Below are 26,541 nucleotides of genomic sequence, written 5' to 3'. Positions count from 1 at the left end.
AGCCATATTATTTCACATTTGAACTCTCTTTTAGGGTATTTTATATACATTTACGTGGAATTTTTTTGACAGTTATATAGCTCCTTACTAGTCCTAGTGAACTTTACCCTCAGAGAGCTAAATCCTGTGATTTACAAGAGTGTTATATGTCCATTATGTCCCGCATGGATGCCCTCATAAGCACTTTTTGCTGATAAAAACAGCTATACTGAAAAAACACTTCTGAGTGTTCATGGATGTTTTATGAGCAGTAAGCGTGATTTTCCTTCGTTTATGTGAACAATGCTTAGTTCTTAACATAGCCTTTGCGTGTCTTGTGTTGCCAAGCTGTAGTATGAAATAAAGAATATAACTTGGGCGATATAACTTGTTTAAGTGTGTGTTTGAGTGTAATGTAAAAGCCAAAAAATTGTGCCAGCTGTGTAAACTTCTGCAGACCGCACTATGGCTATGTCAGCAAACTGTATAGATCAAAATGTACCAACGGAGAGACTCTGGAAGCTGAGAAATTTCAAAACACTTCAGATGGGTGTTGAGCTCTGCCATGGGGACAGAAGTGTTGGATTGAACAACAGAGAAAGGAAACAAACAAGGAGGGAGGAGGAACAGAGGGGGAGAGAGTGAGAGAGGAATCCACAAGGTTGAAAGCGAGGGGATTCAGGTCCCTCATTCTGTGGTCCACAATAAAATACTCTTAAATATTGAACAATAGATGAGGAGCCTGAGGATATGAAAGAGAAAATCAATGGCATTCTGGTTTAATTGGTTGATTTATTCTCTAATCTTTGCTTTTGAATGTGAGCATGGGTGAGAGAGAGAGAGCATATATAAAGCTTGAAGCACATACAAATGTTAAGGGTTATATAGAAGTTAAGCCTTGTATTACCTCATTTAATATTATGGACTCGTCTCTCATTCTTTAAAAACAAACAAAAGTTTTCTTTATGAAAGCAGAAGGCATTGCACTGGAATAAACTAAAAAGTACAGCGACAAGAATTATACGTGTTGACGAGACTAATGTAATAAAACCTCGGGATGCACAATATATCACTGTATCAGTTAATGGACAATTTTAGAGATTGTTTTAGGCTATATCATTAATTGTGCATGCTAATTTATCTTATTTTTAAAAAAACTTTAAAGTTAATCTTTAAAAACATTAATAATTTAACCACACAGCAAATGTAATCTTTGACAAATCTTAAAATAAATATCAATTTTTCATACTGTAAATTATTATATATAGTTTTTATTTAGTATTTATTTTATTTTGACAAAATTGTATAGAATTTTAACTAATTGTCAACCAAAAAATAAATAGGTATTTTATCTGTATTTTATAATTTTATCAGTATAGGCCAGAATTTTATTTCATTTAGTTTATCCACCTAGAGCAGTAGTCCGACCACTGTAACCCATTGTACTGAAAATTTAATTTTGAGTGCCATCATATCAAAAAGCGGGACATTTCTGCTTTTAAACCCTCTGAAATGTCTTCCATTGTAAATGAATTACATTAAACATAATGTCTTTTATTGCAACCTAAGGCACTAGTCAAAATTATTGCCTGCATTAATGACAGCATATCATGGAAGCTTTCCACAGATTTAAAGTTATACTTTACCCAGAACATTACATAAAGTGAGCTCACTGCGTGTGTACACGTCTGTATTCTGTGAAAAGTTCTAAACTTAGTGTTTAACATCCTCCGGATCTTGCTGTTTTGTTATTTTATGTTACTGATTCATTCACATATCTGCTGCAGGCATTTTTGCAACAGTCGGAAGTTACAGCTTTTAAACTCTGTGTCTTATTAACTGTCCCAAGTACTGTATGCCTTAACGTACATGAGTGTGTATTGGTTAGCTACTAACTCACTTATGGCTGACCAGTCAGGGCTATAACCATAACTGGCCCTGTCCCAAACGATACCCTCAGCTATCGCTGTCGTCCTCTGCTTCAATACTTTACCAAATCCAGTTCCAATATATATCAATCAATATACATTTTTCTAACTACGTTTTTTTTCCCCACCCCAGTCTAAAATATTTAGTCACATGCTTGCTATTACACTCTTCAGGTGAAACCTTGCCTTTGGTCCTGGTAACAAAGGCCACACTGCTGAATTATTGGTTAACAGGAAAGTTTCTTTACTAACAGCTACTGCCTAACTGAGAAGACAACAGATGACTCCATCAGGTCCTCTTTCAGTTCACACCAAGAACTATAACGATTATTATATTAGTGTCCACACCAACGCACGATATTGTTGTGTTTGCTGCCGTTTTGTCGTCTGCCACTTTAAATACACAAGCTCTTCAAAGTCACTTGGCTGTTAATGTTTTTATTGTTCATCAGCTGGAGAAAATTCTTGTGAAAGTGATTCCAATGATATTGTTCCTCTGTGTATCGTTATCGTTAAAGCTGCAATGTGAACTTTCCTATATTCTCAATAGATTGATAATTAAAGCTTTATAGTTATGCTTATCATTGTTCGTTGTTAACAGGCATTTAGACTCCCTGCTGCTCTGGGAAGAGCATATTTATTTGTTAAAAAAGCTTATAAAATAAAAAAAACTTGCCTGATATAGATATAACTTTTTGTGGTTATAGTTTAAAAGAATTAACACGAAACTATATTGTATAAATTTGCTAAAATAACACTATTTTGTTTAAACCTCCACTCAGTTTTCCTCCTTCAACACAAGACCCCTTTTCTCTCTTTTCCTGTCTATCTCTCCCTCTTTCTGCACAATCTTGGTATTAGTGCAGGGGCAGGGCTTATCGCTCAGCCCTCCCCTACTTTGAAGTGAGAGAGAGAAAAAACAATAGACTTTAATCACTCATGTGGCTACAGCGGAGAAGCTGCCAACCTCTTCTCGAATTAGGCTGAGGTTGAGAGAGAGAGAGAGAGAGAGAGAGAGAGAGAGAGAGAGAGAGAGAGAGAGAGAGAGAGAGAGAGAGAGAGAGAGAGAGAGAGAGAGAGAGAGAGAGAGAGAGAGAGAGAGAGAGAGAGAGTGTTTGTACGTGTTGGCAAACAGCAATTGTGGACTTCTAAAGACAGATCTGTCAGACTGTTTTCACTTTACACAAAAGGACAGAAGGGCACCCTCTGAAAGACCGCAAGTGGGAATGCCCTCCAGAGACAGACAGACACGAAAACACACATAGACCTTCATCACAGGAGCACCAGTTCTCTACAGCCCTTAGTATGTGTGGGGAACCTGGACGGGCATCATGATCTCGCACTACCCGCTAGCATCGCTGCTCCCCTGGCCACCCATCCCACACTGCCTGGACCTAGATGGAGAGGGAGGGGTGTCCCTGCAGAGGTACCAGCCACGGTCACCGGAGAGCAGCCCTCGATACTGGGTCAGTCACTTATGTGTGTTGAAGGCTGTTGTGATGGTATCATTGCTCTAGTTCTTGCTTAGGGTGCCTTTATTCGCAACAGCATGCAAATGGACTTTATCCGAGTTGGGCTCTGTTGTTTGGGGTCTTTAAGAGTTTTGGGATGATGAGAAGAAGAATCAAAGGTTAAATGGTCAGTAAACTGATCTGCATTAAACTTAAATTGTGTTTGGCTTTTAGTCTGCATGAAGTCTTTAGCATAGAAATAATAAAATTGTACTCATGCAGCAGTCTGAAAGTTGCATTTCACGTTGCAATAGTTATGCTTTCAAAAGTAATTGCTATGTAGACTTAGTGTTTAGAAGCAGCATAAATCTGATAAACATACCAAACTGCTATATATTAGCCTAACAGTATCCTATTAAACAAATGATATGTGCTGATATTTTTTTTTTTTTTTTTGGTTTTAAAATATAGGCCTACTTCTGACTAATTACATAACTTTAAGTAGCCTACAACTTTAAGTAGGCTGCTACTTGTTTTAAGTACAATCTTTAAGTAGGCTACAACTTTTGGACAACCAGTCCAGACTGATTTAGATAGGCCTGGAGCCATGCGACATAGCTCAGTAAATTGTAACGATAGCCTGTGTTTGATTCACTAAAAAATGACTTAGCTTAGGCTACTATATTAAGACATATTAGAGTCTTAAGATTAAGGCATTTAAATCATTTGTTCAGGAATCACTCTACACATATAGCCTACCGCTTTATGTTTTGGTTCACTAAAAAGAAGACCTGGGAATGGGATTCCAGGCACCCACTGGTCGCGCTGTATGGATTTGGTTCAAAGAACCGGCTCATGAGTCATTCATTCGAGAATCGGACTAAACTGGTCGCTCTTTGTTCTGCGGTGTTGTAGATAGGCTAGTGTGGCGATGCCGCGGAATAGCTCAGAACGGATCGCCATTCTTTCCGGTATTTTTTTATTATTACTTTTTTTTTTTTTTTTTTTATATATTTAAATGAAACGTGTAGCCTAGCCTACTAGATACATTTTCCTCAGACAAGTATTCCATGATTGCGAAAACCTCTTTTACTTTAGCAAAAACAGGTTACTTTAAAATGTCCAGAACTCTTATTTGAATGTGAGCCAATCCATTCAAGGAAGCTGAATCATCTTTAGAGGTGAACAGTTTTCACCTCTAAAGATGATTCAGCTTCCTTGAATGAATTGGCTCACATTCAAAAAAGAGTTCTGGACATTTGAAAAGGAAAAACAGCAATTAATGTTTGCCTCAAGAAAGCCCCTAGATTTGTCTGGCCACATATAGGCTACACTGACCAGCAGAATTTGTTAAGAGGATGGATCTGTGTATGTGGTCGTGGTCATGATATGTGGTGGTGGGGGTTTCAGAGCGGGAAAAGCTCACTCTGTCAGCACTTTTTCAATAGTCGCACACTGGAGTTGACCGCTGGTGACTTTGTCTGACCAGCACCGACCAGAACGGTGTGTTTCAATTCAGGGAAACAGTGTCATTGTATTATACAAAATGAGACTCAGCATTAACATACTCGCTGGAGGGAGGGCACAGATTTGGGCAGTAAGGTGGAGTTATAAATGATGGATGCTGAGAGAGGGAGATGGTGAGGGAATGGGGATATGTGAGCGAGTGTTTGACAGCTCGTGTTATGGCTTCTTTTTTACAAAGGTAAATGTGTTAAACTAAATATAGCAGATTTGTCATAAAAAAAAAGTCAGATTTGTCAGAACAATACAGTCTGTTGAAAAGTTCATAGAAAAAAAGTGATACAAATATAAGTAGGCTAAAATATCATTCTAAATAAATACGTAATAACAATGAAATGTAGGCTACATAATTCGACATAATAAATATGTTCCGCTGCCAGTGAGGCCATAGAGAGTTCTCTCATCACTTTAACCTATATATTTTTTTACTAGTATAAAAAAAAATCTATAAATAATAGTGTAAACTTTTTAGAAAGTTTTGTTTACACACATTTATATTATATTACAGCATAAATTGGTTGAAAACAGCTGCTTAATATTTTTGTGGAATCCGTGATGCACTACCATTCAAAAGTAATGGCTTAATGGCAAACTCAGCTTTGTCATTACAAAATAAATTATATATTAAAATAAAAAACAGTTATTTTAAACTGGTAGTATGTACGGTCATGGAGAATAAGACATAGAGAGAGAGAGAGAGATTCATCCTTATCCAACTTCCTGCTTCAAGTCTCTTCCTCTCACTGGAGAGTTTCCGAGTATTGTTCCTCTGACAGCTTATTGTTTCTCTGACAGTGAGGCCATAGAGAGCTCCCTCATCACTTTACCCTACGCTCACCCATGGAGTCCTGTCCACACACATATTCAACATAGTTCACACACACATGCACTCATTCATATCCATTCAAACACATTCAATTAAATATCAAACCCACAGATATGCGCACATACATAGACCAACACAAAATGACTTTGTCTCCCACAAACGTCCCACAGCTCTGAAACTCTCATTTGTCGATAATGCCGGGTATGGACCCCCAGCCACCCTTCACCTCAGCCATGACATTCTCACTCCCTCTCACGGTTCCCATTTCCAAGTTCCCTTTCGAGAGGTTCTTCCTATTGCGTAAGTAGCTTACGCTATGGGAAAACTCCTTTTCTCGAGAAATATTGAAGTCTTTATGTAAAACGCATTGCAGCTGCACAGCATACAGCAATGAGCGAGGCAGCTCGGTCATTGGCTGTGCTGCGGCAACTGCACGAACCTATGACGGGGCGACTCTGAACCCGCTTCCAATGAGAGTGCTTCGCGCCCGCGCGCGTCAGAGCCCGCCAAGATGGGCGTGGCCAAGGGCTATATATTGGGCGCCCTGTCGTCTGAGTTCTTTAGATTCAATCTCCTTCAGCAAAGACCTTCTCTTCGCTGGATCCTCCGGATTATTGGAGTCTTTTCGCCGCCGCCGTCGACAAGCCTACAGCAGGACTGCTACGAGGACGCCGGCGCCTTCAGCCGCCTTCGATCGCCTTCTGCTAAGCCATCCGGCGCGCATCATCTGTATCCTTTCAAAGCTACCAGTGTTCGCCCCCGCGACACTTTTCTAAAAGAGCAAATTAACTGGGCGTTGTTTCAAATGCCTTCCTGCGCCTCGTGTCGAGGCCCTCTTCAGGACGGGGATCGTCACATCATCTGCGCCTGCTGCCTGGGACCGGACCACGCAGAGGCTGCCCTTACTCGAGGCGGATGGCCCGAGTGTGACGCCCTGGGCCTCACCGAGCTGCGCGCTCGCTTCGCCGCTTTTGCTGCGAAAGAGCCCACCACCACCGTGCTTCCATCCCCTCTGGTCGAGCCGCGCAAGAAGAAGCGGCACTCACAGAGGCCGCCAGAGCACGCGGTTTGCAGTGACGTCACGCCGGGCCAATCCCCGCGTGCTTCACCACCACCCGAAGACTCCCCGCCGCCAGTCCAGTTCACACAGGCGGACCAGCACCCCTCCAGCAGAGCGATGGGTCTCGTCTCGTTTGGCGCGTCAGGGGATGACGACGAAAAGGATGACAGCCTTTCCTTTGATGCTGCATCCGATGACTGGCCAGGCTCTTCCTTCGACCCCGCGCCATCGACGTTAGCGGGCACGAGCGTGGGCTCCAGCATGGACTCGGAGATCGTCCGCATCCTGTCTAAGGCCGTGGAAGACCTCGGGCTCGATTGGTCTTCCCGGAAGAACCCGCCCGCAGCCGAATGGACGAGTGGCTCCTGCAGGGGCGCCAGCAGGCTCCTCGGCAAAGGCCCTCCCCTTTCTTCCCGGAAGTTCACGACGAACTCACGAAGTCGTGGAAAGCCCCGCACTCCGCTCGCCTGAAGCCTTCTTTCTCTTCATCGCTCTCCTCTGTGGACGGCGCGAAAGAAAGAGGCTACGAGGGGACTCCGCCCCTCGAGGAGGCTGTGGCCAATCACCTGTGCCCACCCTCCACCGCTGGATGGAAAGCCAAAGCTTCTCATCCCTCGAAGCCTTGCCGATCTACTTCAGCTCTCGCCGGTCGCGCATACGCCGCCGCCGGCCAAGCTGCGTCAGCCCTTCACTCTATGGCTGTCCTCCAAGTGTTTCAAGCCAAACTTCTCCGCACCATGGACGAGTCTGGACCTGATCCTGAGGCATTCAAGGATCTGCGCAGCGCCACCGACATAGCACTGCGAGCCACAAAAGCCACCGCCCAATCCATCGGCCGTGCCATGGCTAACCTGACTGTCCTTGAGCGCCATCTGTGGCTGACGCTAACAGAGATGAAGGATGCAGATAAGGCGTCGTTCCTCGACGCGCCTATCTCCCAAAGCGGCCTGTTCGGACCAGCGGTGAAGGAGTTCGCTGAGCGCTTCACCGAAGCCCGTAAGGATTCGCAGGCTATGCGTCACTTCCTGCCCAAGCGATCTAGCTCATCGCAGCGCCGCCAAAAGCCGCCTCAGCAGCAGCGAGTCAAGACGGCACCTCCCGTCTCTCAGCCCAGACCTGAAACTGACTTCCGACGCCGCTCGCGCTCTGCCAACAGGAAGCAACCGCTCGAGCGACGGGGACCTCGGCCCAAGATTGTGCTGAACCCAGAGCCTCGTAAGTCTTCCTAGCTACAGGAAGAAAGAGAGAGAGCGCGTGTCTCGCAAAAGCCGGACCGCTCTCTCCAAAACGTTTAAAGCATAACCCAGTCCCCTTACAGGCGGCTGGAAATGTCTGTACAGCAGCCAATGGGCCAGCCGCACAGCTCGCTCACCTGCAAACAAACGCCGTTTTTACGGCGACACACAGAAATCACATAAAGAGCCATTTTCTGCCTGTGTCATTAAGGGGTCACGTGTCCACACTAAAGTGCGCATTCCCACATATCAAAACTGTCAAAGCAGTGCCAAATGCTTTCCCAGCTCAGGCTGGACGCCCCATAAATGTAGATTGTGTGCCCACTGTCATGTATGCACCACTACACATAAGCAATGTTCCCACAGTTATAAACACCTCCCCAGTAAAAGCGGGAAATTCTATAAGAGTAGCGCGTGTGCCCGCTGTTATGCACGCACCCCAACTCACAAACACTGTTTATATGGCCAAAAACCTCCCGCCACGAGTGGGAAGTTTTATGAAAGTGGCGCGCGTGCCTACCACAGTCTATGCACCCCCACCCATAAGCACTGTCCATACAGTCTTAAACATTTCCCCAACTCACACTGTGAGCATTACGGATGTGGCGAGCGTGCCTGTAATCTCACACGCACCCCTGCACTCGGCATTCAACAAAGCTGCTCAGCGCGCGCCCGCGCCTCTGAGAGCTGTAAGCTCAGTATTAGCACAGGGCGATTTGCCGGCGGGAGCCATACGTCACTACGACACGCCCCCAGCCAGCATTCAGCCCATATCTGTGCGAGCGAAAGCTTGGGAAAATATCCCCGGCATGCCGAAATGGGTTCTGAACATAATAAAACACGGTTACTCGCTTCAATTCGCTCGCAGACCGCCCCGCTTCACAGCGGTGGTCGAGACGAAAGTGAGAAAAGATGTTTCACATGTTCTACGCACCGAGGTGCTCAAACTGATAGAGAAGGGCGCTATAGAAGCAGTCCCTCCCTCTATGAGCGAGGCAGGTTTTTACAGTCGCTATTTTCTCGTCTCGAAGAAGGATGGTGGTCTCCGCCCCATTCTAGATCTCAGACATCTGAACAAAGCTTTAATGATTCGCTCGTTCAGAATGTTAACAGCCAAGCATATCTTCGCGCAAGTTCGCCCGGGGGATTGGTTTCTATCAGTGGATCTGAAAGACGCTTACTTTCACATTCCGATAGCGCCTCATCACAGGCCATTTCTGAGATTCGCTTTCGAGGGACAGTCATACCAGTACACAGTACTACCATTCGGCCTGTCACTGGCACCCCGTACATTTACGAAATGCATGGATGCAGCACTTTCCCCCCTGAGACAGCGGGGAGTGCGAATACTGAATTATCTCGACGATTGGCTAGTCCTAGCACAATCAGAGAGCCAGTTAGTGACACACAGGTCTTGGATTATCAGTCATCTAGAATGCCTGGGTCTAAGAATCAATTTTGCAAAGAGCATGCTATCCCCCAGCCAGAATATTTCTTTTCTGGGAATAGTGCTAGACTCAGTGCAGATGACGGCGCGCCTCTCATCAGAGCGCGCGCTTACTATCCGGCGCCTTGCAACATCGTTCAGAGCGCGCTGCGCGCGCCCCCGTCAAGCGTTTTCAAAGGATGCTCGGTTTCATGGCCTCGGTATCAGCTGTACTCCAGCTGGGATTGTTGCACATGCGTCCTCTCCAACGCTGGCTCAAAAGCCGTGTCCCCACTCACGCGTGGTGCTCGGGCCACTTTTTAATCAGAGCGAATCACGGCTGCATAAAAGCCCTGACGCCCTGGAAAGCTGTCGACTGGTATCAGTCCGGTGTGAGTCTGGCCGTGAACACAAGGAGAAAAATGATCACGACAGATGCCTCCAAAATAGGTTGGGGGGCCCTTTACGAGGGCAGGCCTGTCTCCGGCTTGTGGTCAAACCCGGAAAAGCGCCTACATATAAACTGTCTGGAATTCAAAGCGGTCGCTTTGGCTCTCAGAGCCCTGCTTCCGTACCTGAAGGACGAGCACATCCTGGTCCGAACGGACAACATGACGGTAGTCTCGTATATAAATCGTCAGGGTGGACTCAGGTCGAGCTCCCTGCACTCGATGGCCAGGGAACTCATCCTATGGTCCCAGCGCAACCTGCGCTCGCTGAGAGCAGCGCATGTGCCAGGTGTTCTAAACCAGGGAGCGGACATGCTGTCCAGAGACAAAGTTCTCCCAGGAGAATGGTCTCGCCACCCCCTGACGGTTCAGTGGTTATGGCAAACCTTTGGCAGAGCAGAGGTCGACCTCTTTGCCTCCAAGGAAAATGAGCACTGCCCTCTCTTCTTTTCAAAGAGCACAGACGCGCTCGCCCAAATCTGGCCGAGCCGCCCGCTGTATGCCTTCCCTCCGGTCGCGATGCTACCTCAGGTCATCAGTCGGATCAGGGAGGAGAAATGTGCAGTGCTCCTGGTAGCCCCACTCTGGAAGAACCAGGCGTGGTTTCCAGAACTGATGCAGATGATGCAATCTGCCCCATGGCCGATTCCGCTGAGGCTAGACCTCCTCAGGCAGGCCAACGGGATGATCCTCCATCCCCGCCCCGATCTGTGGCCCCTCCATGCATGGCCGCTCAACGGGTTCCCGGGAACCTCCCCAGTGAAGTGTTGAGAACCATCACTGAGGCGAGAGCGCCCTCTACGAGGCGCTTATATGCCCAGAAATGGAAGGTGTTCAGTGACTGGTGTGAATCCAGGAACCTGAACCCTGAGACATGCGAGGTACCGAGTGTGCTCGTTTTCTTACAAGAGCTGTTGGAGGCAGGCCGCACCCCCTCCACGCTCAAAGTATATGTGGCTGCCATAGCGGCATCACACGGCCCTGTAGAAGGACGCACACTAGGGAAAAACTACCTAGTTGTTCGTTTCCTGAGGGGCGCCAGGAGGATAAATCCCCCACGCCCCCCCTCAGTGCCGATCTGGGACCTGGCCACGGTCCTGGACGCACTCAAAAGTGCCCCGTTCGAACCCCTCCGAACTGTGCACCTTAAACAGCTCTCGCTCAAAACTGCTCTCTTGCTGGCTCTCGCCTCGGTCAAGAGAGTGGGCGACCTGCACGCGCTGTCATCAAGCGCTGCCTGCCTGGAGTTTGGACCTAACGACAGCAGAGTTGTCCTCAGGCCAAAACACGGGTATATTACTAAGGTGCTTTCTACACCCTTCAGAGCACAGGTGATATCTCTGGCCGCGCTATCGTCTCCAGCAGACGAAAGCGACGCTAATTTACTCTCCCCGGTCAGGGCGCTCAGAGTATATTTGGAACGTTCTGCCCTGTTCAGACAGACAGAGCAATTGTTCGTATGCTTTGGCGGCCGCACCAAAGGTCTCGCTGTTTCAAAGCAGAGAATATCGCGCTGGATAGTTGATGCTATAGCGCTGGCTTATGAGGCCAAGGGCCTTCAGTGCCCCTTGGGCATCAGAGCTCACTCTACGAGAGGTATGGCCTCCTCGTGGGCGTGGTCGAGTGGGATACCCATTCAAGATATTTGTGCGGCAGCAGGCTGGGCCTCACGGTCAACATTTATCAGGTTTTATAACCTACAGGTCCCCTCATTGCACTCCAACATACTGTCGGTCTAACTATGCATAGGCTGGAGTGTGTACATGCTGAGCATTATCCCCTCCCTTATAGGGTCCGTCTCTGACTTAGAGGGTTTTTCATGCATATCAGTACATAAAAATGTGCTTGTGTGTTTTCTCTGGACGCCCATTGGGCCGTTCCACATTGTCCCTTATAAAGCCCGCCTTCGGCCGGCTCGTTGGATAATTACTTTGCTTAAAGGCTCAGGCATCTGCCTCCGGCTTAATAGAGCGAAGTCAGCACGCACGGCGTTTTACATGGTGTTCCCATAGCGTAAGGTACTTACGCAATAGGAGGAACCTCTCGAAAGGGAACGACTCGGTTACTAACGTAACCTTGGTTCCCTGAGAGGAGGGAACGAGTATTGCGTAAGCTGCCGTGCTTGTGCTTGGTCAGTTCGCTTCAGTCGATTGAACCTAAAGAACTCAGACGACGGGGCGCCCAATATATAGCCCTTGGCCACGCCCATCTTGGCGGGCTCTGACGCGCGCGGGCGCGAAGCACGCTCGTTGGAAGCGGGTTCAGAGTCGCCCCGTCATAGGTTCGTGCAGTTGCCGCAGCACAGCCAATGACCGAGCTGCCTCACTCATTGCTGTATGCTGTGCAGCTGCAATGCGTTTTACATAAAGACTTCAATATTTCTCGAGAAAAGGAGTTTTCCCATAGCGTAAGCTACTTACGCAATACTCGTTCCCCCCTCTCAGGGAACCGAGGTTACGTTAGTAACCGAGTCGTTATCTCGGAATAACTTCACGCGATTATTATTCCCTTCCACTACTGCTTCTAACTGGAAAACAATTAATCTGCTCATTCAGAGACAAGAGAGAGTTGCATAACGTTTCTGCTTTCACGTTTATAGCATTTTACGACTTTACCGTATACTCGGATATCCTTAACCTGCTTCGCTACAGTTACAAAACCTGGCTGTTAAATTTTTATATGGCCTTAATGCTCGTCAATGGCTTTGTTTTTGTGGCCTTAATGATGAAGATGGTGGCCAAAGTTCAAGATGGTCATGACGCTGTTCGTCCCTCCCTGCACATTCTACCAGCCATAAATGCTGATATTGCAGCTGGTTTTCTGCTTGACTCTGCAAAGCCTCGGCACAACCTTTGTAGTCAAGTGATCAAGGACTGGGGTCAATGCACTCATATATTCAGCCTAAATGGCACAGTTCTGTTGCTCACATTCACTCTGCAGAAGTCAATATGGGTCAGTATCACACATTGAGGAAGCTTTGCGCAGACCGCAAGCGCGTGTCTGGAATTATGCTGAATATAGGAATCGCAAACTAAGTATTCTCTGTTTCTGCATCACTTCTCTTTTTGTGATTTTGCTTTAGTGTGTGTTTTTGGAAAGTGACACTGATGGTTGGTTGCTAGTCACTGTTTCCTTGCTCATGTTCAGTGAGTCACTCGTTGGGATGGAGAATTCGTTTCAATAACAAGAAAGCACAAGGTCTAGAGCTTACATCAGTGATATAGTCATGAATGGTGGTTCGTGCTCCAGCAGAGATGTGGTGCTCATGTGGGAGATGCAGGTTCCAATCTGGCTTATGTTTCAATCCAATTACCTCTCTCTCACCTTGATCATTTATTGTTCCCTCCCTGCTGTCTCAAAAATGCATAAATCAAGGCATAACAATATGGTTGACTTACTGGGGCCGCTTTGAGACTAATCATTTTACATTAATTTACATACAATTCATATGCAAACTTAAACATTTGCTTTTCTGTTATGCATTTTACATTATTGTTATAAATTCTACATAAAATATGTTGCAAAGATATATTTCTAGCAAATATATATACCTTTCAAAAGTTTAAGGTTGGTAAGACTTATGCTCTAGGCTGTATTTATTTGATAAAACTGTTTTCGATTTTAAAATGTAGAGGCTAAATTATTCCTGTGATTGCAAAACTGAATTTTCAGCAGCCATTATTCCAGTCATCAGTGTCACATGATCCTTCAGAAATTATTCTATGATTTTTTTTAAACAACAACATTTGAATTGTAGTGTATATAGAGAGCTTTTCCTAATATGACATGCTCTTTAGATGTTGTAGTATATAATGGATAGCACTCACCATAGATTTGTCAGTTTGCATGACTGCACTATTGAACATTTGGTTGACAATGGAACAAGTTAAAGCTGATAATATGACTGCTGTCACCCTCAGTCTGACATGACACCTCAGGCTGAAGTCCAAAGGGGGCAAATCACTCAACTGGGGCAGAAAATGTATAACCCACGTGTTTAGAGCAAGGGGTAATACAGGGTACATCGGTGAGTGCAAATGTAAGGGAGCAGTGTGTGTGTGTATGTGTGTGTGTGTGTTAGAGGTACTGTAAAGATATTGTACTTGAGTGTTCTGCTGGAGGTCTGTGAATCATCTTAGCTGTGGTAGAGGACAGGTGTGGAACCATTCAGGTCACTACAGCAGTTAAACAAACACACACAGCCCTCACACAGCAAAAAAAAAAGAAAAAACAACTCCCTCCTCCTTCCTACAGCCCCCCCCCCCCCCCCCCCCCCCCCCATTCATTCCCTCTTTCCTGATCCGTGTCATGTGGCCTGGCTTACTGCCCCCTCTGTCAGAGAGGCAGGAGAAGGAAAAAGAAGGGATGGATGGAAGGGGGCTGAGACTCAAGCAGACAAGGTCAGGCCCAGTGATGTTCCCTGGCTAAGTTATTTAACTCTCTGATCAGCAAACACACTCTTGACAGACTGAATCAGCAGAATCGCAGTCAGATAGACTGTCTAAGAGAGCTAGACAGTGACAGACAGATATATATCTGTCTATCTGTCTATCTATCTGTCTATCTGTCTGTCTGTCTGTCTGTCTGTCTGTTTGTTTGTTTGTCTGTCTGTCTGTCTGTCTGTCTGTCTGTCTGTCTGTCTGTCTGTCTGTTGTGGCAGATGGTTTTGCCAACGTGGGGGCCCAAACCAGACTGACCACTAATTAAAGCTTATTAGCTGTAGGTCAGAGGAGAAGATTAACGACACGCTGCAAACAACTGGCCACCATATTAGTCATTAAATGCCATCCAGGATTATTCCTGTTTTTGACCGATCCGAGAATATAAAACCCATACTTTAATGATTATAATAATCTTAATGCTGACTGTATCAGTCTATCACAGATACTGTCAGGCTCTATTATGATACACACAGGACAGACCTCTGGAAAAAAAAAGAAGATTTTTTTTGTTCATCTGAAGGGACTAGGCAGCTGAGTATAGTTGTATGCACAATAGGCTATGTGTTGTTGTATTTTTTTTATTGGTGAATGCCTACTAATTAAAAACCAGATGACCCAGATGTGTCACATACATGTAGAAAAACATTATAAAAATAGGATTGATAGAAAACACTGCTGGTAAATGACGGAGAAGTTTGCATCACACTGAATAAGAGAGAATGAGAACTAACAAAAGGGAGGGTGACATATTTCTTGGATACAGTGTAAAACACTCTTGGAGCATATAATAACTCTTAACAGTAAAACCAGAGAATGTCTAATATGGGGAGAACTCCCACTCACATTAAACTTCCGGGTTCTGAACTGGTTGCAGTTCCACTCTAGATCCATATGAGGGCGCTCACAGGCGGAGTGCAGAATGAATGGAGGTCTATGGAGCAATACCCCTAAAAATCCACTTTTCTCAGGATATAATTTTTTGTCTAGTAATTTGAATGTTGTATTCGAAAGAAGATGCAACAAAATTACACATTACTGGGTGTTAGATTTTTTAGAGTCACTTATTTGCTTTAAAAAGTCTTTTAAAATGTCAATGACGTCATACACATCGTACGACCAGAAACCTGCTTTACGGCAATCCTTCATTCACTGGTGCTTTGCTTTCGCGGATATCTATGCTTTAGCGCATAGACAGACGAGAGAAGCCGCGAAATTTAAAAATACTACTGTTATTGTGTCACGAAATGTAGTTTTAATAGTTTTTCAGTCGACAATGTAGTTGTTTAAAGCTCAAATCTGTGGTTTATTTATTAAGATAGCGCCTATTTAAAAGTTTGATCTGACGTTTTCGGAGTTGTGAGGACCAGTCTTTCACCGGGTCTCAGCGCTCTGCACCCCGCCTGGAACAGCCTTTCCTCGGCTAGTGCTTGTGACGTTCGCCGCCGGCTCTGATGTCTCTCTCTAACTTGGTTAAACATGAGATATAATTCGTCTTGTGTATATCTAACGGGCGATCTTTGGTATCATTAATCGTATCATTTGTTCCCTCCCTGGCAAGTCGTTTTGGCTGAGGGCAAAGTGAAGTTTCATAACTTTATATTTTGGCTATTTTAACGTTGTATCCTGCTGTGTCTGAATGGTTTACTTTATTTATTGTCTTGTATAACTTATTATACATTTTAGGCTACTTATACTGTTATAATGTCTCTTACTGATGAATAAAACTGAAATTTAACAAAAATAGACAGGGTTGTGTCATTTTATTTTATATAGCCTATATTTTTATATAGCCTTTTCATTACTATTGTATTTGCTGTATACTGTTTGTTTATTTTATTGACTAAACTATTTACTATTACTCACTGTATCTTAAATTTACTATTTGCACTGCATATCGTATATGCCACGATGCCATCAAGCGGTGTCTCTGGTCGTAATCAGTCCTTCACTGACCAATCAGCGTCCATTAGCAAAATGCTAGCGTGTTATGGGCAACAACAACTCAACCTGTAAGAAATCGAAAGGACATAAGCACTCGTTCATTCAACTTTCGACCTATAACCCATGTTGAACTTGCAGAACCTACATTCAAATCTGAGATTTCTCAATGACAATCGGGTAAAAGAGACAAATTTAGCCGTCTAGCCCCATTGACTCCCATTCATTTTGCACTCGGACGATCGCCCCCAGTGGAACTCTGGTGGAACTACAACCAACATTCGGTACAATAGGACTTAATAGGGAGTGGCCAGGCTTTCCGTAGACGGGCTTTGGTAAAACTCTTAGCCATAAAGATATTAGCTGCGTCCCAATGTGCATACTATCCATCCTAAATAGTATGTGACATTAGTAATTTTCAATACTATTTAGGGCGTAGTATGCACATTGGGACGCAGCTATTGTTTATTCTTTTCTCTTGTTGAAGTTGCTACTTGCTAAATCTGAGCAGATTAGCAGAATCGTGTCACACTGCCCTCTACTGGGCATGTAAAACAAAAATATTGAGGTACATAAACACACACACACACACACACACACACACACACACGCGCGCGCGCGCGCACTGTTCTCTCCTTCTCACACACATGCGCCATTCAGGAATGACGGTTTCTGGGAAGCGTGTTTTTGTGAGAGTCCTTCAAAGTTCCAGCTGTTTGAGGACACTAAGATTTGTTTTTACCACACATTTCACAATGACAGAGTTTCCACTGTGGCATATTTTTCCTATGCTTCTGTTGGTGCTCAATGGGGAAGATGCTGCTCTCTTCTTTATTTTGTTTCAGTTTTCTTTCATCTGAAAACCCCAGGAGCTACTCAAGGACTTTCAGTTCTTCATTCATCTCTGTCAGTTGATTACTATAATGCAATTGCAATATTAAGCTGTCTTATAAGGTGGAAAAGACAACAGCTCACTCAAAAAAGGGAAAACAGAGGAAATTAGTAAAAAAAAAAAGAAGCTTTGTTTTGTTTGGAATGGAGTACTAGCATACTGCATTGTAGTGAACACTGCCTACTATTTTTTACAAAACAGACAGTACGCATTAAGACGATATAAGCTACATTGTTGTGGCAACCTCTTTGCATGTTTAATTCAGCAACTTTAGCATAACAAATAGTTATTTAGCATTTTTAAAACTCATTGTGAGTTTAATTAAACATTTTTAATTCATCATGCTGAAAATGCAAGGTCAGATGGAGTGGAGTGCATTGCATCATGGGATACAGTATTCCATGCAGTGTGCTTTGGATGTTTACTGCGCATTTTGTTAAATGTTATAGGTAATTTGGGTATTCGATGCATGTGAGGAAATGTGCATACTTTAACAAAAAAGTGCACATACTGCAGAAAGAGTAATATGCCAGGAAGTGTAGTGTAGTTTGGGGTAAATATGACTTAAATAAAATAATACTTTTATTCAACAAGGATGCATTAAATAGATCAAAGGTGACAGTAAAATCATTTAGCCTATAATGTTACAAAAGATTTCTATTTCAAAATTATGTTCTTTCTATCTATCAAAGAATACTGAAAAAAAGTATCGGTTTCCAAAAAAATATAAAACTGTTTTCAACATTGATAATAATAGGAAATGTTTCATGAGCACCAAAAGACTGAAGACTGAAGTAATGGCTGCGGAACATTCCGCTTTGCCATCAAAAAAAATAAAATTACATTTTAAAATATATAAAAATAGAAGACAGTTATAAAATTTTATAAATTTTTTATTAAAATGTTAATAATATTTCACAATTAAAATGTTTTAATGTATTTTTCATCAAATAAATACAGCATAAAGCATTTTTTAAAAATGTATGCTTTTACAAACACATGCAGTGATTTCTGTTGCATTGGACTGTTGATTTCTGGTGAAGTTGATAAAAGAAAGCAAACCGCATAATGAAAATGATCACAGTTGTGACAACAAGGGATTGCAGATTCTTGAGAACTGTGAATCACAGATTAAGGTTAATCTTGAGCTTTTTTATCAGACTTCACATCTGCAAATAACAACGAAGAACTTGTGTTGGCTGGCACGTCATAACACAGAGAGATACGGTACCATTGAAGGTCTCCTCCCAGCGCCCTCTAGCTCCAGCTCTCTCTGCCTGCGTCAGCGCAGCTTATAACTCTTCTGGTGACGCTAGTGCAACACAGCAGTCCAAAACCTGACCGTAAATCTCCCTATACATAACGGGCTACGGCTGCATTTTCTTCATCCCTCAGTTTTTTGCGAGCCCCTTTGGCAGTGTAGTCATGATAACTGGCCCGCCGGTCAGGTACAATGACGACTGGCACATAGAGTTGGGAGGCTGCAGGCAGGAAGTGGGAGATTTCCTGGAATGTGTGTTTTTTCCCCCCACAGTGGTGCAATAACAGTGCTCTCGTTACTCATGTCGATGTGCTCCATGGCTTCACAGGCCCTGTGTGTGTGTGTGTGTGTGTGTGTGTGTGTGTGTGTGTGTGTGTGTGTGTGTGTGTGTGTGTGTGTGTGAGAGTCCACCACAGGAGGAGAGACTGACTGGAGACTGTGATTGTACTCCAGGGAGGTTTAGACTCGGTATGTCTCTATTGGTGTCGACAGGACAGATATCCTCAGCCTCCCTATTGGGGTCTAAACAGGCCCCCTAAGATTCCCTTTAAGCCTGTTTCCTAAGCCCACCCCCCATGCCTCCCCACCTGAAACTAACACCAGGAAAACACAAATTAAACATGGTCAATTAAAGGGATAGTTCACACAGAAATGAAAACTATGCCATCATTTACTCACCCTGGTTTACCAAACCTGAATGATTTTTTTTATTTTTTCACAGAGCACAGATGGGGGTGTTAGGCTGGATGTTCATGCTGCTCTTTTCCACTCAATGAAAGTGAATGGTAAAAAGGGGCTGTTACGCTTTACGCAAACAATACAAAAGTACCATATTAGTGGTCCATCACATAAAAACAAATGATGCTAATGTCAAATCTGCAGGTGTGAGATGTATGTGCACCTAAATTGACTTAAACCCACTACTCACAAACTAGTTTATTTACTCAATTATATAACATTTTCACATTTTCGTGTCTTAGAAGAAAGAAAATCATTTAACAGATCAAAAAAACAAAAACAAAAAACAAGGGGAATAAATGACAATTTTAATTTTGCCAAACTATTGCTTAAACAGGTTGCAGATTAGTGATCAATCAATTTTTCAATAACCACCTCCTAACCTTTTACATTTAGTTCCCACACCTTGCATGTTATCAAATGATACAGTATGTTTCCTTTAGAGATTGGCATCACTATGATGTAGTGGTGTTGTGCTTTTATTTCATATAGATACACACTATCTCTATCTATTCCCTAGGGCTATAGTTGTGTATGAGATCAGAGGTGTGTGTGTGTGTGTGTGTGTGTGTGTGTGTGTGTGTGTGTGTGCGCGTGCGTCAGCCGGGTCCAGCCCAAGCGCCTGCCGTTTGTCAGGCCTTGTTGTTGTGCACTGCAATGACATCACTCCCTTTTGAGAGCAAACAGCTGTCCCTTGAGGGGGACCATAAGGTCACGACCTCTCCCACTGCTCCTCCACGCTTCCCAGAACCCCCGAGGAACAGCCGAGCAGAGGACACCCAGTCAGACCGGCCTGGGAACTGGAGCAGATCTCAGAGAATGAGGGTTTTCCCTCTGAAGCCCCACTGCCCTCGCTGACCAGCCTTCTCTGACCTGAACACGAGGGGGTCTCTGCTTAAACACACTTCACTTTATTGAATTTGTTGTGACTGTAGACAGCTAATGGTGCATGAAGGTGAGGGAGAGTTAGTGTGGTTTGAGGGAGTCGTGTGATAGGTTGTCAGGGTTTTCCCGTGGTTACTTGCACGCACTTTTACTAATACAATCTTGGTCCTGGTTTCCAGAACGTTAACCACGATCTAGGGCTGCATCCGAAAGCTTAAAAACGCTGCCTTCGGAGGATGTATTCCAAGGTAGGAAGGCATCAGGACAGGTCCGAATCCAATGTTAGCTTCACTTCCTGTCTCCTGAGATACCTTCATCTGATCGATTTTTGAAGGCAATAGATATGACAGTTTGTGTATAAATGTACATTTTTGACCAACGTTTTCCACTTTTTTTGGATGTCATTTCTAGTGAGAAATTACTATTGTAATTTTCTAGTAATCACCAAAGATCTCTCTTTTTTGCTGTAGATCATTAAATGGTAAATGGACTGCATTTATATAGCGCTTTCACAGACCCAATGGCCACCAAAGCGCTTTTACATTTGCCTCACATTCACCCATTCACACACTATCAGAAAAATTAAACTGTTTCAGAAGTCTGTCCGAAATCAGTTTCGTGAAGTACCTTCATGTGCAAACGCTGCTTGCAAAGTCATTACCTGATAGAGCAGCGAGGCAACAAGTCAGGTGCCTATGTGGATGCAAATGCAAACTCTAGCATATTTACCACAGGGAATAACTATAGCGCTTGACTAAATTCCATGTCAATGGAAATTATACATTATTTGCTCTTGGACGAGACTTTTTGGTTTTATTTGGAGGGTGCCTTCAGAAGCAACCTTTAAATGTACCATATAAAACTAAAGTGAATTATTTATCATTATTGAGTTTTTATAGCTTCTTCTAACATAGGGGGGAAAAATAGTTCTGATGTTCTTCAGAACAGCTTTTTGTAAAATATAATGTTATCTAAATTTTATGTATACATTTTCTTAATTTTTATTTGAATAAAATAAGACATAGGACAAAAGAAATATGCAAACTTTAGGAAAAAATAGCTAACTGGCAAATTGAAATACAAAAAAAATGAAAAGATATATTAATCTAGTAAATTTCTGTTAGTGTTTTGCTAGTTAGGTTACTTCTTAAACATTTATAATTCTTAGTATTAGTTAATTATTAATACATATCAAAAGTTGTACCTGTTAATATTATTTAATGGACCTTAACAATGAACAGTTGTATTTTTATTAATGTTACAACAAAGATTTATAATACTGTTGTTTATTGTTATATACACACATTGTTAAGTACTTCCTCAAGCTAAACACATTTTACAGGCAATCTTGCTCAATCACAAACATTTAAAGTTTATATTATTGACTATATCTAGGTCATTTTAGTTAATGCATTAACTAATGTTAACTAATGCAACCATATTGTAATACCATTATTTCTGACTGGCTTTTTCATATGCACATCTACACCCAAAATCAAGCCCATGATTGTCCCATCGCCACGCTCTCCTGTATTATTCTTTTAGTTTAAATATTCTCTGCTGAATGGCTAAATAGATATAGTCAATAATATAAACTTTAAATGTTTGTGATTGAGCAAGATTGTCTGTAAAATGTGTTTAGCTTGAGGAAGTACTTGAATCTTCATAAAACTAGCCCTTGACGTTTATGATCTCACCACTGGCCTTGTTAAGACAGAACTGAAGGGCAAAGAACATTGAACAGCTTTCTATTGTGCTCCCCACTGTGGCTGCTTGAATGATCACACTGATTCTTTATGGCGAAGCTTACATAGGTGGACGTATGAGAAACCAAGTGTGTCTGTGTGTGTGAAGGCCCACATGACACCTGCTAATTTCATCCACTAGGTTCCTGCGATCATACAAATGAAAATCCAGACGTCCTGCACATAAGGGATAAAAGGGAAAATCCCTTCTAGACAATACAGCGTCAGCCTTCCTCATATTGTCTCTGAGTTAGGGCTGTAACCACCATAGACAGTATGGGGGACAGATCCCTCCCTCTCCTCAGTAATTAAAAATGGCCAAATTGTTCCCTCAATATTTGATATTCCTGGTGCTGCTTTGCTGCACCCCATTACTCTCCACTTTGGTGGTGTTGTTTTTAGGCTGTTCTGTTTCACCGGTCTAACAGTGCTTGTCAATGTCAAAGTGATTGATATGGCCAGTCAAATCAAAGAAAGTGAGCTTTACACACAGAAGCCAAACATGAATTCTTGCTTGATGTTTCAGATTTAACAGGGAAAGAGAGCAAGGTAAGATGTACAGCTGAACATAACAATTGTAACATAACATAAATATAACAACTGTTTTTCAATAGTAGTAATATTAAATGACCGACAGTAATATAGTGATAGCCTACTTAACTTTTTATTTCAAATTTTGCCGTTTTTAATTTAAAAAGTTTATAAAAATACCATTACACCAACCACAAAAAAGAAGAAGATCCAATCCCATCAGAAACCTCCCATCTTGGGCCATTTGAAAAGATTAAAGATAGATTAAAGATTAAAGACTTTCATTTCAATAGCATTGTGATAATTAGTATTACATTCTTAAGTAACTAAAGTCATGAGTCATGACCATAAGCCTTTTAATGAATTGTTCACCTAAACTACAAATTCCACCATACCATAATTGGCCCGCATATGGCACTGACTTTTGACCTTTGGGAGTTTGACAGCTGCATTCATTCACCATCCATTAGCCTATATGAAAAATAAATAAAGTAGGCCTATGAATAAATAAAAAAATGAAACAGCTTTAACATTCTGCTTAACATCTAGGCCACTCGTATTTCACAACCATAATACGATTTTGGTGTCACATAAAGGTGAATAGATGATGTCAGAATTGATTTTTTTTTTTCCTGTGCACTGTCACTTTAACTTCTCTGGCATTTATTTAGTTATCTACACTATATTATTATTGTTATTGTATATTATTATATAACAATATTCCATAATAATAAAAAGAAATATAAATCAAACGACTAAAGAGGGAGGGAGGGAGAAGGAGCGGGAGCGCAGTGGGCGGAGTTGTGTCATTTACTGGAGCGGGGGTGGACAGCAGAGCAGAGGGAGAGAGAGAGAGAGAGAGAGAGAGAGAGAGAGAGAGAGAGAGAGAGAGAGAGAGAGAGAGAGAGAGAGAGAGAGAGAGAGAGAGAGAGAGAGATGAGAGAGAGAGAGAGAGAAGAGAGAGAGAGAGAGAGAGAGAGAGAGAGAGAGAGAGAGAGAGAGAGAGAGAGAGAGAGAGAGAGAGAGAGAGAGAGAGAGAGAGAGAGAGAGAGAGAGAGAGAGAGAGAGAGCGAGAGAGAGAGCGCGATCACTGGCAGCTTGAGGCTCCATCCGTGACGGACTATGTGTGTGCGCTGTAGGAGGACAATCCACACAGGATAGCTCTGCGTAGCCTACTATACTTGAAAACATTTGACCCTTTCTCGCTGGACTTGGGCTGTGTTCTAATGCCGCTACCGGACGATGAGAGAGGCCCTCACCATGAAATTCGCTTGGAAAGCTAAAATGGTAAGAAGTTGCGTTTGCCTCCTGCCACACTGTTGATTTTGCGGCTTTGAGCTTCTAGAGAGAAAGAGGGGAGAGGGAGAAGCAGAGGGAGAGGGAGGGGGATAGAGAGCTTGGAGTGGAGGATAAAGAAAGAGTTTGGAGGAGGAGGAGGGCGTGGGGAATACAAATAATGCTTTTAGATTATATTTTACTGCAATACTGTATCGCACTCGTCTGTTTATCACACACGCTGGCTTTGGATCTGATCGTCTCCATGTAGGCGGAGGTTCCCGTTAGTTTCTCACTCTAGAAATACTTCTACTGTTGTGATGAACAGCCTCCAGGCTCTGCAGACGAAAACAAAGAGGACAGATGGGCTTAAACCCACTTGTTATTGTTGTTATCGGTGAGGGATTGTTTCTCATGGACTTTGGGGTTGTGTTGTTTTTGTTTGCAGGCTTGGGGGTAGAAAACGTCTCTGTTTGTGATGATAACGGTCAGCATCCTTTCAATGTTTGTTTACAGGAGTTTTAGGGACCTAAACAAAGTGCTCAAATGTCCCACAGCACAGCCATTCGTTGTAATGCTTTTTCAGGACTTAAAATGATTGTTTATTAAAACATAGAGTCTATTGTATGGGTTTTTAGGACAATAGTCCATTTTAATTGACCAAGTTTATTAACTTTATTGTTTATCAAAGAACAAAAACAGGCTTATATTTACATATTATGAAGATGCTTTCTATGCATTCAACGTATTTTTCATCAGTTTTTATGTTCCATTGGAGTTTGGAACTGGCATTGCTATAATAATACATTTAAATCAATAAAATATTATATTGGGCAAATATTAATAAAATATGGTTATTAATAAAATAATGATAACAACACAGTGAAACAATTGACAAAACAATAGAATAAAATGTAATAAAATTAACTAGTTAAAATAAACCCGATAAATAAAACTAATAAACCTGACTTCATAGAGCTCCCATCTACTCAGATGTACCACATGTGGTCACAAATACTAGTACTCAGCTTGTTTTATTTCAGAAAAAAACTATTTAGTTTCTTCATATGTAGTCCCACCCTCTCCAATATCTGCTTGTGCCGCTGAGCAGGCTTTAAAAGCCGCTTTGGAAAACATTTCATCCAGCACAAAGGAGCAGCACAGTGCATAGACTATGGACTCGGCAGGGTCCGGGCAGCGGGTATGCAGACCTCCTACCATTGTTTTTGAGTGCAAACTGCATGACTCATCCAGCTGAGTATTTATCTGAACGCACTGTACAGGAAACGGCCCGGGAAATAAAGACAGACTGATCCGCTTCATTCCAGGGACAGTTACTCTTTCAGCTGCATAAATCTGCAGACGTAGTCTGGATGTGCTGCAATAGTGAAAAGACTCAGTAGGCCGATGTTTTAAATGTCAAGGTTGATTACTTTGAAAGTAATGTACAGATATGTTCTTTTAAAACTATTGAAGCGTTGTAGAAATACATACATACACCCATATAACTAACTGTTCAAGATTGGAGGGTACCAAATAAATAAAAACCGTCATTGAAAAAGGGTCTGAGAGGTCACAAGATGGCTTTGGCTGGATTCACATAAATACACGCTAGGCAATAAGGTCTTCTGACTTTCACAATAATTCCAAGGACACGTCCATAATTCCATAGTGCAGCCTGACTTTTTCTAGACTTCTGGAATCTTTTTGGAAAAAAGTCTGGTGATGTCGTTCGTGAGCAATATTTCACACGTTCATTTAGGTCAAACTTTTGTTTTTTGTGTGCATTAAGGTAACGTTTATAAAATATCTAAGCATCTGGTCATTCCCACAGTCTCCTAAGTATGCACTGCAAAACAATTTCCAGATAAAAATGTCTTATGAAATTGCATTAAAAGAGTAAGAATATTTTTTAGAGAAAATGTCTTAAATGTGATTTTTTTTGTCTTGTTCAATTGGCAGTTTTTCACTCGTTTAAAGCATTAATTTTTTATGCCTACTTTTCTAATTTATTTGCACTCTAAGGACATTTGTCTTTAAAGTGGGCATAAAAGGAACATTTCTAAATGTATGTTATTGACCTTATTGTGAACGCATGTTTTTAATTCTTTTTAATTCTTTTTTAAAAATAAATGTTATTTTTTTAATTAAAATGTCTTAACTGGATCTTCCGGTGAAACGACAGACTTCTCTCTGCTTTTGTATGCAGGACTTCTCCAATCATTTGTCTTCATACAATCAAAAGTTTCAAAAAGTTTACATATCCCTCGCAGAATCTGCAAATTGTTAATGATTTTATCAAAATAAGAGGTATCATACAAAATGCATGTTATTTTTTTATTTAGTCCTGAATAAGATATTTTACATAAAATATGTTTACATATAGTCCACAAGACAAAAAAAAGCTGAATTTATAAAAATGACCCTGTTCAAAAGTTTACACACCCTTGGTTCTTAATACTGTGTTGTTACTTGGATGATCCACTACCTTTTTTGATGGTTGAGTCCCTTGTTTGTTCTGAGCAGTTAAACTGCACAATGTTCTTCAGAAAAATCCCTCTTATTTTGTTAAAATAAGTAATTAATTTAGCTGATTCTGCAAGGGATATGTAAACTTTTGAGCTCTACTGTAAACCCCAACAATGATAGTACATCACAACATCGAAGAAAAGATCTGACTTTAATGGAGATGATAGACAGAGAGACTTTGAATATGAGAGACTATGGAGGGTTTCATATATCACAGCTCTACTTTATTGTTATTGACTGAAGAGGGCAGAAATTATCAAAATCCTCTGTCTGACAGTTTAATATGAGTGTTAAGCTGTGCACAGCCTGAAAGACTCCACTCATCCAGACACTTAATGCTGGGCATCACATTATACTGTTTGTATTTGTGTGTGTGTGTGTGTCTGTCTGAGAAAGCATATGAGTGTGTATGTTTATAGACTTCTCT

At 42.4% G+C, this 26,541-nt stretch overlaps 1 protein-coding gene across 3 annotated transcripts in view; it reads left to right on the top strand.

Moving 5' to 3' along the window:
- The first annotated feature begins 2,814 nt into the window (after positions 1 to 2,814).
- The window catches only part of rgl1 (ral guanine nucleotide dissociation stimulator-like 1), a 222,516-nt gene continuing 198,789 nt past the window's right edge, over positions 2,815 to 26,541 (top strand). For 2 of the 3 annotated variants that reach the window (XM_056252322.1, XM_056252321.1), the window contains exons 1-2: positions 2,815 to 2,895; positions 3,004 to 3,373. In XM_056252322.1, the coding sequence (XP_056108297.1) occupies positions 3,239 to 3,373 (135 nt within the window). In that variant the 5' untranslated portion in view covers positions 2,815 to 2,895; positions 3,004 to 3,238. Of the gene's footprint in view, positions 2,896 to 3,003; positions 3,374 to 23,373; positions 23,598 to 26,541 lie in introns of those variants that run through there. The other variant, XM_056252323.1, reaches the window with a different exon arrangement.

This window comes from Rhinichthys klamathensis, unplaced genomic scaffold, assembly GCF_029890125.1.
Source record: "Rhinichthys klamathensis goyatoka isolate OS25496 unplaced genomic scaffold, OSU_Roscu_1.1 h1tg000094l_1, whole genome shotgun sequence".
Classification (NCBI taxonomy): Eukaryota; Metazoa; Chordata; class Actinopteri; order Cypriniformes; family Leuciscidae; genus Rhinichthys; species Rhinichthys klamathensis.
The sequence above is the reverse complement of the archived record's forward strand: the minus strand, read 5'-3'. Positions and strand labels throughout refer to the sequence as shown.